General features: G+C 42.9%; 1 protein-coding gene across 4 annotated transcripts in view; it reads left to right on the top strand.

Moving 5' to 3' along the window:
- znf827 (zinc finger protein 827) overlaps positions 1–5,565 on the top strand; it is a 64,570-nt gene extending 59,005 nt beyond the window's left edge. For 3 of the 4 annotated variants that reach the window (XM_034231321.1, XM_034231320.1, XM_034231319.1), the window contains exon 14: positions 1,472–5,565. In XM_034231321.1, coding sequence (XP_034087212.1) covers positions 1,472–2,504 — 1,033 coding nt within the window. In that variant the 3' untranslated portion in view covers positions 2,505–5,565. Of the gene's footprint in view, positions 1–1,086; positions 1,138–1,471 lie in introns of all 4 variants that reach the window. The other variant, XM_034231322.1, reaches the window with a different exon arrangement.
- Positions 5,566–12,491: the final 6,926 nt, after the last annotated feature.

The following is a 12,491-nucleotide window of genomic DNA, read 5'->3' as shown; positions in this document are numbered from 1 at the left end:
CTCAGGAGCCTTTGTTGTACTGTGACTCGTTTATGTCCCATTTCAGGTCTGTCAAGCCAACATAAAGCCTGTGTGTCGATCTGAACCAGCACAACACACACTGATGTTAGTTTCTTTTGAAGTTGACAGCGTTTTGGATTTGCCTCAGGAAATACTGCAGTAATTAAAATATTTTGTAAAAGATTCATTTCAAGCAACACACAAGCCATTTTCTGTTTTTTAAGTTGTTCTCATAACTCCAGCTGTGCATGTGCAGAATCATTATGGTTATCGCCTCATCTTGTCATAAACAAAGATCTGTGTTTTTTAATCCTATTCTGTGCAGCCATCAGTAGATTTAGGATGTTTTAAACATTGCTAAATATCTGGAAATGGTAGCATATCACTAAATGTTAAAGCTACCATCACAGTTACATATTATTACTTATATGTATATACATATCCTGTGGTTAACAGAAGACAAACACATAAGAAGCCCCTTTAGAGCTCAAAGATCTCCACACAGCATCTCTTAGTCTTAACTTGAGGAGTTGCTGCTAGCTGTAGTGTGTCAGTGAATATATATAACAGTTTTAAATGTTTCTTCTGTCTGGTGTTAATGTTTTTGAAGCCAGATTCTTTAAGCTGTCGTTCAAAAGGGAAAGAAGCAGATTGTGGATATTTTAGATTCTTTGTTTTAATAAGGGAGAATCAAAAAAGAGAGGGCAGAGCTGAGGTCCTTTGATATATTTTATATTTAAATGTATCAGAAAATGTGCTTTAACTTCTTTGCTGTACTGTTTATATCTTCACATGTGAGTTATACTTCAAGGTTTACATAGTCTCTTAATTTATGTAAACCACATGATATTTACTGTTAGAAGCAGGCCAGCTGTAGAGTCAGTTATTGGACATTAGGGGTTTTAGATAACCTTGTAGTGCCTACGTTTTCTGACCTCAACATCCAGATCAAGGTTTATTGTCTCGACTGGTGTGCACACGTGTATACACTCGAGCAATGTGAAGTGTGTCTATGTAGGAGTGTGTAGAAAGGGAGAGAGGGCCTTGACCATTTCGAGGTTTTTCTGAGGTGATTCTGTTCTGCAGGGTTTGTGAAGCGCTTTGGGGCCCAGAGCAGATGAAAGGTGCTATTTAAATGTAAGTGCCACTCCATTCCTTCATTTCCCTTCATGTCCTACTGCTCCAATCTTTTCTCCAGCCTGTCACCCCCCCTCCTCTTCCTCCACCACACACACACATACCTGATCATGTCAATTATCCAACCATTAAACTGCCACACATACCACCATGAGCACACAGAACTCCACATGACACACACTTTACCTGTCCTTCTCCTCCTCTCCATCATTTTGTGTGATTATATTTCAAGGTATGTTATAGATTTTTTTTAATGTAAATTCCCTTCAACTGTCCTTTGCTTTTTTGTGTCGTGTCCTCCCTCCCTACTTCCCCTTTCTGTTGCATTACCCAGGTGCCCTTTCTGCATCTACTCCACCAATCGACCAGCGGCCATGGAGTGCCACCTGAAGACGCACTGTAAGATGGAGTACCGCTGCCGCATCTGCCAGGGCCTGTGGCCCGACCAGGCCTCATTGGAGGCCCACATGCGCGGGCACCGCCTGGGCAACCACTACAAGTGTGAGCAGTGTGGCTACTTGTCCAAGACGGCCAACAAGCTGATCGAGCACGTGCGTGTGCACACGGGCGAGCGGCCCTTCCACTGCGACCGCTGCTCTTATAGCTGCAAGCGCAAGGACAACCTCAACCTGCACAAGAAGCTGAAGCACGCGCCGCGCCAGACTTTCGGCTGCCAAGAGTGCCCTTTCACCACCACACACCCCTTCGTCTTCAGCCGCCACCTCAAGAAACACCAGAGCGGAGGAGCGGGGGGACTGGACGGGGGTCTGGGAGAAGAAGAAGAAGAAGAAGAAGAAGGGGAGGAAGAAGACGAGGAGGCGGGAGAGGAGGAGCTGCCACTCCAGGGATCCTCACCAGGGGGCTCCTCGCTGCAGACGGGTCAGGAGAACTTCCTGTTCTGCAGAGGAGGGGGGAGCAGCGGGGGGAGTGGGAGTAACAGCCCGCTCATGAGCCTGACGGCGTCCCAGGCGCTGCAGTCCGTCGCCCTGTCCCTGACTCTGGGTAAGCCCCAGGGCACCGGCGGCCCCCTGCACTGCTTACTCGGCACTAACGGAAACAACGGTTGCAGGACCCCCGGCGGCCCGAGCGGCGGCGGCCCCTCCCTCTTCTTCCCCTCCTCCCGCCACCTGTTGGAGCAGTACAGGAACTACGACCGGGCGCACCTGATGCCCCTCACCACCCTGTTCACCCAAAACAGCCGCTTCACATTCCACTCGCACCCCCACTCCAGATGGCGGCCCGCCACCTCTCCTCTCCTCTCCGCCTCCAACTCAGCCTCCCCCTCCCGCTCTCCACACTCACCCTCCTCCCACAAACACTCCTTCATGGCCTACCTGGGACTGATGGAGAGAGCCAAGACTGTTTGACCTCACCCTCCTCTTCCTCTTCCTCCTCCTCCTCACCCTCCCCCTCACTCCTCGGACGGTGGTGTGAATGACACTGAACCACCGCAGTGGGAGCCACGTCTTTTCCAATCAGACCAGCAGGATAAGCTGGACCAGACAAACATATTGAAAAAAAGAAAACATTTATAAGACAAAAAGGCTGTACATGCTAAAAATGCATTTATATCAAAAAGCTGCTTTTCTTATCAGTTCTATCAATTGAATTATTACTACTTCAGCTACTACTCTCTATTACCTTATTTTCCGTTTTTAAATGTCTGAATGACTTGGACCCAGTTGCATTATCTGAGGAAACTAACGTATCTCAGTTTTATAGATTTTTTTTCGTTAGTCGTTTGACGAGATAAAAAGATGAAACAAAACTTGCAAGTGCTATATTTTAGTGCATTTTTGTCTATTGCTATTATGCATCGAAATAGCATGCCTGTGTTTCAACTAGCTTTGACGTCATTAGGAAGCTACATTTGAGATATCCTGAAGTGTTAGCGGTGCAACGTGGACAGAACCAATGAAACGGATTGCTTTTCATTGTAAAAGGCACGTTTCCAAAGCAACGCCTCAAACCACGCACTTACTTATTTATCAGTCTTGTACATAGTTTTGTAGCCCCTCCCCCTCCCATCTTTTTGATTTCTGTTGGATTTTTGTATAATGGTGAAAACATGTTATGCATAGCAGCTGCCTGATATCACCTCTGTCTCAGAATATCCTTTAAATGGATAACTAGCTCATTTCAATCGGTTTTTTGTAAGCTCACAAAACAGAAGATAATGTAAATAAGGAGAATCTGACCTATCATGAGAAGAACTATCGTACATTTATTACTAATGATTTGAATATAAACGTAAAATGATGACAATGAATTTGCACTTATAGATAAATAAGCAGTGAATTATAGAGACTTTTTATTTCTGAGACCAGGTGGTAGCAGCACAGCTTCACATGCAGAACGATGTATCACGCACCTATACTTAGAAGAGATATATGAGATAACTGTTTTGTGGAGGTGACCAGCTCTGGGTTAGCGAGCTTCCCACAGCCCCGGTCACCACAGGCCGATTCAATGGTGCTTTTTGGAGCTTTTTGTAATTTTTGTGTACAAAAAAAGAAAAAAACTGTTCCAAAATGACTTGAATGAATGTATTTTTGTTTATGTACATGAAAAAGAAGCGATACAGAAGTGTGAACAGGGACCTCTTCTGTGCTGGAAAAGACGGGAAAGTTAGTGTGTTTGGTGGCCTTCTGTGTCTTTTGGGTTGTTTTTCATTTTTTTTTTTTTTACTTTTTTTACTGAGCCTTTTACATCATAATAAAACATTTTCTACTAACATTCATAAGAGAACCCATCGTGCGAAAAAGGTCCTGTAGGTGCAATGATGAAGCAAAGCCATTCACTTGTACAGCGTTGTGTTCAATGGCTTCTGTTAGGCCGGCAGACATGGTACTGCTTTTTGTCCCTCCTTTTGAGTTTTAATTGCACTTAATGTAGTTACATTTCAAGCCAAAAGCACTTAAACCTTTAATTTTCCTTTTTTTGAAGTGCAAACTTAGATCCACCATGTCACCATAATGTGAAGTGGACAGTTGTTGCTGTAAATGACTCAATCAACACCCCTTAGTTTCACATGTAGGCGTTTCTAGCAGTGCAAAAGTCCTGCCTGTGTGAAATCAGAGAACGTAAATTAATACAAATTGCACGAATTAGACAGTAGAGGTCAAGCTCTCCCTGGGAGCTAAAGTTTCCCAGGCTAAATTGTGATAGCCAGTTTTGCACAGTGCTGCACTTTTTGATTAAGAGAATATGTATTTATCCGTAAAATGCTCAAAAGGAGATGTTTGCGAGATACGGCAGCAAAGTACAAGCATTTTATTTTGAAATAAAGCTTTACCCTATTCATAGCGCCTGTGTTTTTAAGTGGTCTTCAAGCCAAAATCCCTTATTGTAAAAGGGATTGTTTTTTATGTTCTCCGTGTGTCTATTGTACTCATGCATTTTCTTATATGGAATCATTGTTGCTTTTTATTTTATTTTTCTACTTAACTATGTCAGAAAGTTGTTGATTGGACAGAGAGATCATGAATTGTCGAGACCAAAATGTAACTCGCGGCAGGACGTGATGTTAGGATTGAATCCGTCACGTCCTGCTGTGGAGCGATGCCTCGATTGTCCCCTTTACACTGTTTGTTTGTTCCTTTTTGCTCTATCAATGTCTGGCATGCTGTCTCTGGAGTGAAAGGAGCATCCTTCCAACACACACACACACACACTCACACTCTCTTCTTGTACTATCTCTGTTATCTTTTATACTCTAGTGCCACTTGGTGGAAGGAAACCACCTGAGACTTCTGAGAATGAGTCAAACTAATTGTCAGGGTCCAAAAGATTTAAGAAAATTTAAGATAAAAAAAGAACGTGTCCACTCTTGACACCTTTTTTTAAATGTCTGCCTTTTTATTACAGCGTAATCATGAATGGCTGCACTTCTGTATGCCCCCCCCCCTAGTTTGAGTGTAATGTTAAAACAGGGCTCTATCTGTTTATAAAACCAATATTCTTAAGCACTTATTCTTATTTTGCCCATTTGTAAGTCGCACAGTGACCGTTTCTTTAAGGAAAAAAAAGCTTGACTACCTTTTCAGCACTTCAGAGTATGCATGAAATTGCCCTCTCTAGTTCTGCAGCACTTAATTGTGTTTAAAACTAACCCCCTCGGTTGCATTTAGTTAGCATCACACTGCACTGTCTACAATCAGTTAGCTTTAAGTTTGGCTGTACGTTATGATTAGAAAAGGCTCAGCTCTCTTATCTTTTGGCACTCGGTAAAGATTGGTATGTGCTGTACAAAGCTTTTTTTTATTACTCCATTGTTAAGGCTGTACAGGGTTGTGACGATAACTGGTAAATAGATCATTTGTACTTTTTTGGTTTTGTATTTGTTTTCTTTGTTTGGCATTATTTTATGTTCAACTTGCCAGGTCTAAATGTAACAGGATTTGAAAGTAAAGCTTACATCAGATATTACGTCAGTGTTTTGTCTTCTCTCTTTCTTCTAATGGTGTCACAAATGTTTTCACTACTACTGTAGCAGCATCAGTCTTACACTCAAAACAAACACTCAACAAAACTGTTATTTTCCACTGTGAATACTTAAGGTATCAAAATACTCATTGTCTCTTATTTCTAAACAACGAACACTTTAGTTTTAGTATTTGTGCTAGATATAACAGATCGCTTTAACACCCTCAACCCCATGCAACTCACAGATACGTGTATGTTTAAATAAGTATTTAAAGTACAATACTTATACTAATACAGACAAGTTCAGTGTTTGTATCATTAGACAAAAACATTTTGAATAAAATGATGCAACATCACTTGGATTAAACCCATTTTTAGTCTGGACATAAAAATCCTCAAACAAACTTTACAACTATTTATATTAAAATGATTTTCTTTCTTTTTAAGGATTTGGCATGAAAAACACTATGCACTAGTACATACTTAATTTATAGTATGTAAAATAGATCCTACACATTAAAACCAATCCTTCAGTTTGGATATGGTCGAATGATAGACTAAAATCTTCTATATAACTCATTGTAAATCAAATGGATCACATTACAACACCATGTCACTGAGAGTCGAAAACTAATATTGAATATTCCCCTGCCCAAACAAAGGATCCTCCTTTCTAGCTCGCATTCAAATTATCTCACAAGGAGTACAAACAAGAAATAACCTCAAATTCTGCCAAGAAGAAAACCAAGAAATGCAAAAGCCTTGGATTCAATATTCCTCTCTGAAAGAAAAGCGACATGAAAATAAACGCTGAGAAGAGATGACACGCGTGTTTCAGAGCAGGAAGGCAGGAGATATCATTCAGTGAGGAGAAGGGGACATGATTTAAGGAACAGCACTGATCATCTTTGAGGGACATAGCTTCCTCTCATTTATAAAGCTGGCGTGCTATCATCATAATAAGGGATAGGATCTGTCATGGTGTCTCGCTGGTGTTTTTATTAGACCGATGGGAGGTCTCTCCCTCTCCTTCCTGTGTTGTAGTAATGAAAGTTACAGCACGTTCTCGCCCAGCCAAAGGTTGGCTCTGCCTAATGAAAACAGATGAAGCAGAGATAAAGTGTTTGCCGACATTAAGGGACTCATTTATCACCGTTAGCCCCCGAGCTATAGAACACCTTGGTCTGGAGCTCTCCTTTAACAGGCCCTGCCTCAAAGCACCCTGGTGGCACACTGCAGCCTACCGTGCACTTGAACACCGCATTCTCTCATGCAGATTTTACATTGCTTAAACAGCTTGTATCACTGTTTACAGCTCCATGTATATACAGTGTCATCCACAGCATTTATACAAGCTGCAGTGAGGTTTTAGCTGTAGAAAAGAAAAGGCTTTAGACTCGAGGAACCTTCATAAAATGTCAAGGATGTTGCAGTCCCTGCGTGCCCTCTGTGTTAACCCATGTGGGTTCAACAGCCATCCCAAGTCCTCTGTGGAAGGGCCATGTTCTCATCTAGTCGCTCATCTTGCCTGTGAAATAATGAATCTTTTCGGCTGTGTTTAAAGCTGCTTAATTAAGTTCAAAGCAGTGCCCGGGGCACCGTGCGCTGCTCAGCTGACCTCCCTATGAGTGGAAGTGTTGATTAGGAAGTGAGGAGACATGCAGGCACTGCAGGGGATGGCTATTGATTGAAAGGATAGAAAACCTCATTTGGATTTTGTGATTGGAAAACCGCACTGTACACAGAGAGCTGTTTTTCTTCATTTAACGAATAACAATAACTGCGTTCCTGCACTGACAGTTTGCTGAAATGTTCAACTAAGTGAGGAATTTCTTTGATAAGACTAAGTGCTGGAGTTTTCCTCATCCCAATAATAGCCCTTCACCCCGGCCCGAGTTGTCTGCACAATGTCGACCTTTCGACACCACCTCGCGAAAGTTGGCCGCTGTCGATCGATAGCGTGTTAGCTTTTTGTTTGAAGGTTCAGGCTGCCTTGGCTTTATTACAGCTGCTGAGAGTCATGGGGGAGTCGTGCACGGCTTTGTGAGAGAGGAGCTCCCTCTTGTTTGCCAAAAGTGTAATCCTGCCGTGACCCGTCGTGACCCTGCCCTGAGAGGAAAGCTGCTTAGACAGAAGTGCGTGTCTGTGGGAGCTCCCAGCTGCCCGGCCTGTCTCTGCCTCACTTTTTCCTGCTATTTCGCTGACCACATATACCTCACCCACCCCTTTATACATCTTATAACACACAATCTCTCCTTTCCCCCTCACTCAATACTCATTTTCTTCACTTCTGTTTACCTCCTCATCTTTTACAGCTAACTCCATGCATGCTACACTCAGCCCCTCCTCACCGTACCTCCTCCAACATCAGGGTTTTTACCCTGTAGCCGAGGCTTTGCTAAGTGGAGACAGATCTTTCTTTTTTTCTCCAAAAGAGAGAATAAACACACAAAGTCCTGCCACAGCCTTCAGTACGGGCTGCAGAGCAGGACCACTGGCACACAGGGAAGAGAGAAAACGAAGGAAGAAAATGACCTCTGGAATCGATTTGGCATGGGTTGAAGCCAGGGCAAAAACTGCGCAGAACAAGGCTCCACTGAGGCTGCTTGTTGATTCGTAAATCTATTCATCTTTAAAAAAAAATTAGGCACCGAAACGACTTAGTGAATATGAAATTCCATGTTTATTCAGTCCTTAATAGTGGGTAGAAGTCTGGAGAGGCTAAAGGAAACACATGCTCACCAAATGCAAAGTGCAATCCAAAAACAAAGATGTCAGTTTCAAGTGTGTGCAAAAAAGACAAAGCACAGTGGAGCTCCACCTGAGGGACGAGAGAGAGAGAGAGATGATCTGAGAGGCTCGTGCTGCCGTCACTCACTGCCAAAGGCTTGTCCTCTCGGGTTGGACACGCATGGGGGGACATGTATTTACATGCATGTTTGGTGCGCAGCCTGTGGGCATAGCATCAGTGCCTGCCCGCCCCCCCCGCCGTGCCCGTTCCCCATTCTCTGGGGTGAGACATCACTCTGCGGGGGTCAGCAGAAATCTGAATCAGGAAGCCCTGCAGGGGGTGTTGGGTTGCGGGGGGGGCGAGAGAGGGAAGGGTTTACCCAAAAGTCCCCGGGCCTTACACATCCAGACTCAGGGCGGCCTGAACCAGCAGGGAGGACAGATCAAACCCCCCCGCTGGGTGCTGCCTCAAATACACAGCTACTCCTAGGCCACTCCAACTGGATGGCCAACACATTACAGGAGAAAGAAAGAGGGGGGGAGTAAGGGAGGATGGTAATGGGCAGAGGAAGAGCAGCTCTACTTAAGTATGATCATGTCTTTGAAATAGATAGGACACAAGCCAGCCAACTCCCCTGTTGTTAAGCTCTGCTGTTACCATGGCATTCTATGACAGTCACCAGACATAGGTTACTTGGTTTCTATGGGTAACAGTTGGCGCTTCATTCACATCTTCTGTGACGACGAACCTAAAGATAACGCCCACCGATTCTCAGCATCTTACAAGTCAAATTTCTCCCACAAGATGTTCATTTTAAACATCTACACACTTTTCTGTTTTTTATCGCTTTCGCTTGTGACATGCTCCCATTTTAGTGATTCTGCTGAGACCTGAAGTGAGGAGATTTACTTATAGAGAGCTTAACAGAATAGCCCAAGGTCAAGCCCAAACCAATCAGCCTCCTCATTTCCCTGGATGGAGTAATGAAGTAGAACGCTGACCCCCGGCTGACCCTGGGAATCTGTAGCAGGGAAAACTGGCCTGGAGACCAATTAGCCTAAAGTAAACGGAAATATTTAAACAGAGCAGTCATTTATTCATAAATATGATCCGAGTCATCCAAAAAAAGTGCATCAAAGCGCTTTAATGTGAAGAGAAGGGTTTACACTAAATGTCACAAAACCTTAAACTCTGAGGGATAAAAAGCTGCTTTTAGTCCGTTTCCTAAAGATGATTTGTTCTGAGGGTTGATTACACTCTCCTAATTATCTCATGCACTTGAGCTTTTAATGATTTCCATGATTCAATTATCCCTAACTGAATTCCTGTCTTCAATCAATTAAAGCCATAGCTGCACACTCATCCATCTTCCAATCAGGACATCGGGAATCCCTCCATCCATTCTCATTTGAGAAGGGGGTGGGTCAAACAAATTAACAGAGATCGCATCCATCCATGTCGTCTCGTCTTTTTTCACATTTTCTAACCTTTCTGTTACTTTTACTTTTTAACTCTCCTGTGCCGTGAATCCGTTCAAGAAGAATCACTGTATGACTTGCCGTGAAACAACAGGATTTGCACAGATTATTCCCAATCACAAATGATGGAATGATGGAATATATTTTAATTCATTATAAACAGTAACCATATGGTTTTCCTGCTACTGTGACCCCTCCCTCGCACAAACCAGTGCTGTGCTGGTGTGTATAATGTATTCTACTGAAGCCTTCAAAGTATACTCCTTTATCTCAAACCCTTTTGTCCTGCGCTGGTTATTGTAATCTCTGACGTGAAGACGAATGACAGCGGCATTCTTCGTCTCTCAAGAAAGCTTGTGTACAGAGACACACACTTAAAGAGATCAGCACACACACTTGTGCACACACACACACACAGTCTGGCACCATCTGCTGGAACCTTAAGAGAAACATAGATGTGAAATATTGATATAAGGGCATATTTAATAAAGTGAATTATGAAAGAATAGAGTGAAATATCACAAATTTCTTCAAGGGAGAGCAAACCTATTCCAAGACTCCTGAACAACAGGTTATTTGTGAGAGAAAAGGAAAGACCTGACTGATGAATGCAGCTTGTTCACAGCAGAATTAGAGGAAGAAGAAGCACAGAAATGGTTGCCAAGGTGCCCAGATAGTCATTTAACCCTCATTGGTTGAGAGGGACTCTGAGGGCAGAGCAGCCTATTCACATGCTGCTCTTTCCATCCCCATTATCTCCTCTGTCTCATCCCCGCAGCCACCAATATGGTTTCTTTGAAAGGGTTTAGCATTCTTTTAAATGCAAATACCAAATGGTGCTCTTTCTGCGCCGACGCACAGGATGGAGCTGCAGATTAGCTTTGATGTTTTTATCACCACGGTGGCTTTCGCTTGAGCAGAAACTGTTTAAGAGCAGCACCAACTGCAAAGCAGAGCATAGGGGCGTTTTGGTCACATTTTACATTGTTGAAGATCAAAATAAAGACAGGCCCACTACACTGAGGTGGCCTTGTCCGAGCATCCCACTATGATGGACTCTGCGGCAGAAGCATGGCAGCAAACTTCAATCTCATCCCTCTCAGCAGTGATCCTCATGTTACTGAGGAGCTTCAGATGTCTTCATTCAGAGGGCAGACTCAGCTACATCTTTTCTCAGAGCCTTTGCTGGGTTTTTTTTGGACGGCGGTGAGTGTGCATTCCCTGGCACCATTTTCAATAGAGCTCCCCCTGGAGAAGCCAGGCAATGGCTATCACGACAATTACACTGACAGCTCTTTTCTAAAGTGCACTTGATTTATTTGATTTAGCGAAGATTAATGGCCCTCCCTCCAAGCAGGCCGGGCTGAGATGTGCTGCAGAACACAGGCTTACTCCTACAGAAGCACAGGTGGATGCTGGCAAAGATTGAGAAATGCTACTAGATGTATGACTATGCATATATGTATTTACATATTTTAGCCACATATCACACATACATAATCAATGTGACGCATATGCTTTAAAATAACAAATCATCAATCAAGTATCACTCACTTAAAAACACCAACTGTGTTCAGAATCTACTTTTTATAATTTCTCTATGCTTTGTTTCACTTAAAGGTGGGGTAGGTAATTTTGGAGAAACCAGCTCGAGTGCTCTAGAATTTGAAAATACACAACCAGAAAAAATCTGCCACTTCCTTACAGCAGGGGCGGTTCTTGGGGGGGGGCAGTGCCCCCTAACACTGACCTCTGACCCCCCTGTGGCCCCCCTAACAATGAAAAGTTTTTTTTTTTTTTTTTTAAATGTATATTTTCTGGTACTCGGTTTGCCAAAAACCGCAGGATTTTATTGCTGTAATGTGAGATTGTGCAGACACCCTTATGTAAAGTAGAGATGTAACTGTTCATTGCCTTTATTTTTATATAAATATGGTGTTAATGCAAACATTGCACTATAACTTAAGCTGAAGCTAACAGTAATAACTATAAGATCTATCTGAAATAAATAAGTGTACTGAAACAAATACCAATAACTGTATTGCATTGTTTTCTTATGCGCAATTACTTCATACTGTCTAGTTCTCTTTTTCGTCCTGCATTTATTGTGCCCCCCTCAGAAAATAACTGGCCCCCCAGTGGCCCCCCCCCAGTCAAATTGGTCTAGAACCGCCACTGTTACAGAGCCCCTCCTCCAACACACACGAACGCGCACATGACCAATGAGGGCATGAGATAAGTTTGTGCACAGATGAAGGCTGACAGGCAGGTAGGCCATCCAGTTACTTTAGCCGGGCCGGCTCAGATGATTGGTCGTGCTTTTTACAGCGCCACGGCTTCCACTGATGACATTTTTGTATGGATTTTTTGTCAAAGCACTTCAGATATTCATTGCTATCGGGATGTTGAGAGCATTCCATGGAATATCTTTCACATACTATAGAAGGACATTTTTTTAATTTTTTTATGATTTTTTTAAACAACTATATTATGACATTTTAAACCTCAAACTGACTTCCTGTAGAGTCACTATGCCCACTGTTCTCAGCTTAAGAAACAAACTAAAAAGTATGTAGGTATGCTACACAGAAAAAAAAAATAGGATACATCTAAATTGTAATTTTTTTACTCAAAAGTCTGGCAGCAAAATTGAAGCTTATAGCGGAGCGTCTTTGGCCTGCAGACTCTCCTTTGAATAGTTCTCGTTTATTTATTTATTT

This window comes from Gymnodraco acuticeps, unplaced genomic scaffold, assembly GCF_902827175.1.
Source record: "Gymnodraco acuticeps unplaced genomic scaffold, fGymAcu1.1, whole genome shotgun sequence".
NCBI lineage: Eukaryota > Metazoa > Chordata > Actinopteri > Perciformes > Bathydraconidae > Gymnodraco > Gymnodraco acuticeps.
The sequence above is the reverse complement of the archived record's forward strand: the minus strand, read 5'-3'. Positions and strand labels throughout refer to the sequence as shown.